The sequence below is a fragment of the Tupaia chinensis genome, unplaced genomic scaffold (assembly GCF_000334495.1).
Source record: "Tupaia chinensis unplaced genomic scaffold, TupChi_1.0 Scaffold000115_1, whole genome shotgun sequence".
NCBI lineage: Eukaryota > Metazoa > Chordata > Mammalia > Scandentia > Tupaiidae > Tupaia > Tupaia belangeri.
This window is the reverse complement of record NW_006159579.1, coordinates 2,828,752-2,830,576: the sequence shown is the minus strand read 5'-3', so window position 1 is coordinate 2,830,576 and position 1,825 is coordinate 2,828,752. Positions and strand designations below refer to the sequence as shown.

General features: G+C 53.4%; 1 protein-coding gene across 1 annotated transcript in view; it reads left to right on the top strand.

Annotated features, from left to right (window-relative positions):
- Window positions 1-994: 994 nt before the first annotated feature.
- Window positions 995-1,825, top strand: part of GDF5 (growth differentiation factor 5) — a 5,769-nt gene continuing 4,938 nt past the window's right edge. The window contains exon 1 of the mRNA XM_014586112.2: window positions 995-1,824. Coding sequence (XP_014441598.1) covers window positions 1,394-1,824 — 431 coding nt within the window. The 5' untranslated portion in view covers window positions 995-1,393. The remainder of the gene's footprint in view (window position 1,825) is intronic.

Sequence of the window (1,825 nt, the reverse complement as noted above, 5' to 3'; positions counted from 1 at the left end):
TGCTGAAGGAAACAGCTTTCCCCTGTGACCCGGAGGTAAGTTGCCCAGGAGCTCCCAAAGGAAGGGAGTTTCCGGAACTTCAATGAGGCACTTTGCACTCTTGAATTCAGCTGGAATTCAGACTCTTCAAGTGATCAGAATAGTGTGGGAAATTGCTTTTCCAGCCTCCTGCAGGGGCCGCTGCTGCCCCAGGCTGGGGCTGCCGCCTCCAAATTGACTAGTCCGTTCTAAGAAAACTCCGAGGATGTTTCTGCTGGGGCGGTGGTGGGGTACACCCTGGGCCTGCCTTCATTCAAGGAGTGTTTCCAGAATGGTGTGCCTCCCAAACCTGAAGAAACCATCTGAGTAGCTCAGTTGATGGCATTTGGGGGGAGGGAGGAGTGTAGTGGCCACTGCTTTTTTTTCTCTCTGGGTTACCACAAGTTCATTAAAATAGAAGAAACTGTGAGTAAATGCTGCCATCCATGCTGTACCCCCTACACACACACACACACACACACACACACACACACACACCCCAAATCGGGTCCCAGACTAGACGGAGTTGAAACTGCTTTAAAAACACTCCAAGGACTTAACTGAAAACCCACACTCCCCATGCTTCAGGGCTTAAGATCTTTGAGCTCATTCCTCTGCATCTCTCCTCAGGAAGGTGGGCAGGCTGCACTGTGAGGTGGAGTTGGGGACCCCTGAGTCTGCTCCTTGGACTGGGAGGCCCCCTAAGCCTAGAGTCCTGCCGCGGGGCTCTGTGCCAAGAGCCCCCGTGAGCCATGGCCTCAAAAGGGCAGCGGTAATTTTTTTCACATAAATATATCGCACTTAAATGAGTTTAGACAGCATGACATCAGAGAGTAATTAAATTGGTTTGGGTTGGAATTCCGTTTCCAATTCCTGAGTTCAGGTTTGTAAAAGATTTTTCTGAGCACCTGCAGGCTTGTGTGTGTGTGTGTGTGGGTGTGTGTGTGTGTGTGTGTAGTGTTTTCACTGGAAAGGATTCAAAACTTAGGGGGAAAAAAAAAACTGGAGCACACAGGCAGCATTACGCCATTCTTCCTTCTTGGAAAAATCCCTCAGCCTTATACAAGCCTCCTTCAAGCCCTCAGTCAGTTGTGCAGGAGAAAGGGGGCGGTCGGCTTTCTCCTTTCAAGAACGAGTTATTTTCAGCTGCTGACTGGAGACGGTGCACGTCTGGATCCGAGAGCATTTCCACTATGGGACTGGATACAAACGCACGCCCGGCAGACTGTACGAGCTTCAGACTGAGGAGAAAGCCCTTCCTGCTGCTGCTGCCACTGCTTTTGAAAGTCCTCTCCTTTCATGGTTTTTCCTGCCAAACCAGAGGCACCTTCGCTGCTGCTGTTCTCTCTGGTGTCATTCAGCGGCTGACCAGAGGATGAGACTCCCCAAACTCCTCACTTTCTTGCTTTGGCACCTGACTTGGCTGGACCTGAAATTCATCAGCACTGTGTTGGGTGCCCCTGACTTGGGCCAGAGACCCCAGGGGGCCAGGCCAGCATTGACCAAAGCAGAAGCCAAGGAGAGGCCCCCCCTGGCCAGGAACATCTTCAGGCCAGGGGGTCACAGCTATGGTGGGGGGGCCACCAATGCCAGGGCAAAGGGAGGCACCGGGCAGGCAGGAGGCCTGACACAGCCCAAGAAGGATGAACCCAAAAAGCTGCCCCCCAGATCGGGTGGCCCTGATCCCAAGCCAGGACATCCTCCCCAGACAAGGCAGGCTGCAGCACGGACCGTGACCCCTAAAGGACAGCTTCCTGGGGGCAAGGCACCCCCAAAGGCAGGATCTGTCCCCAGCTCTTTCCTGCTG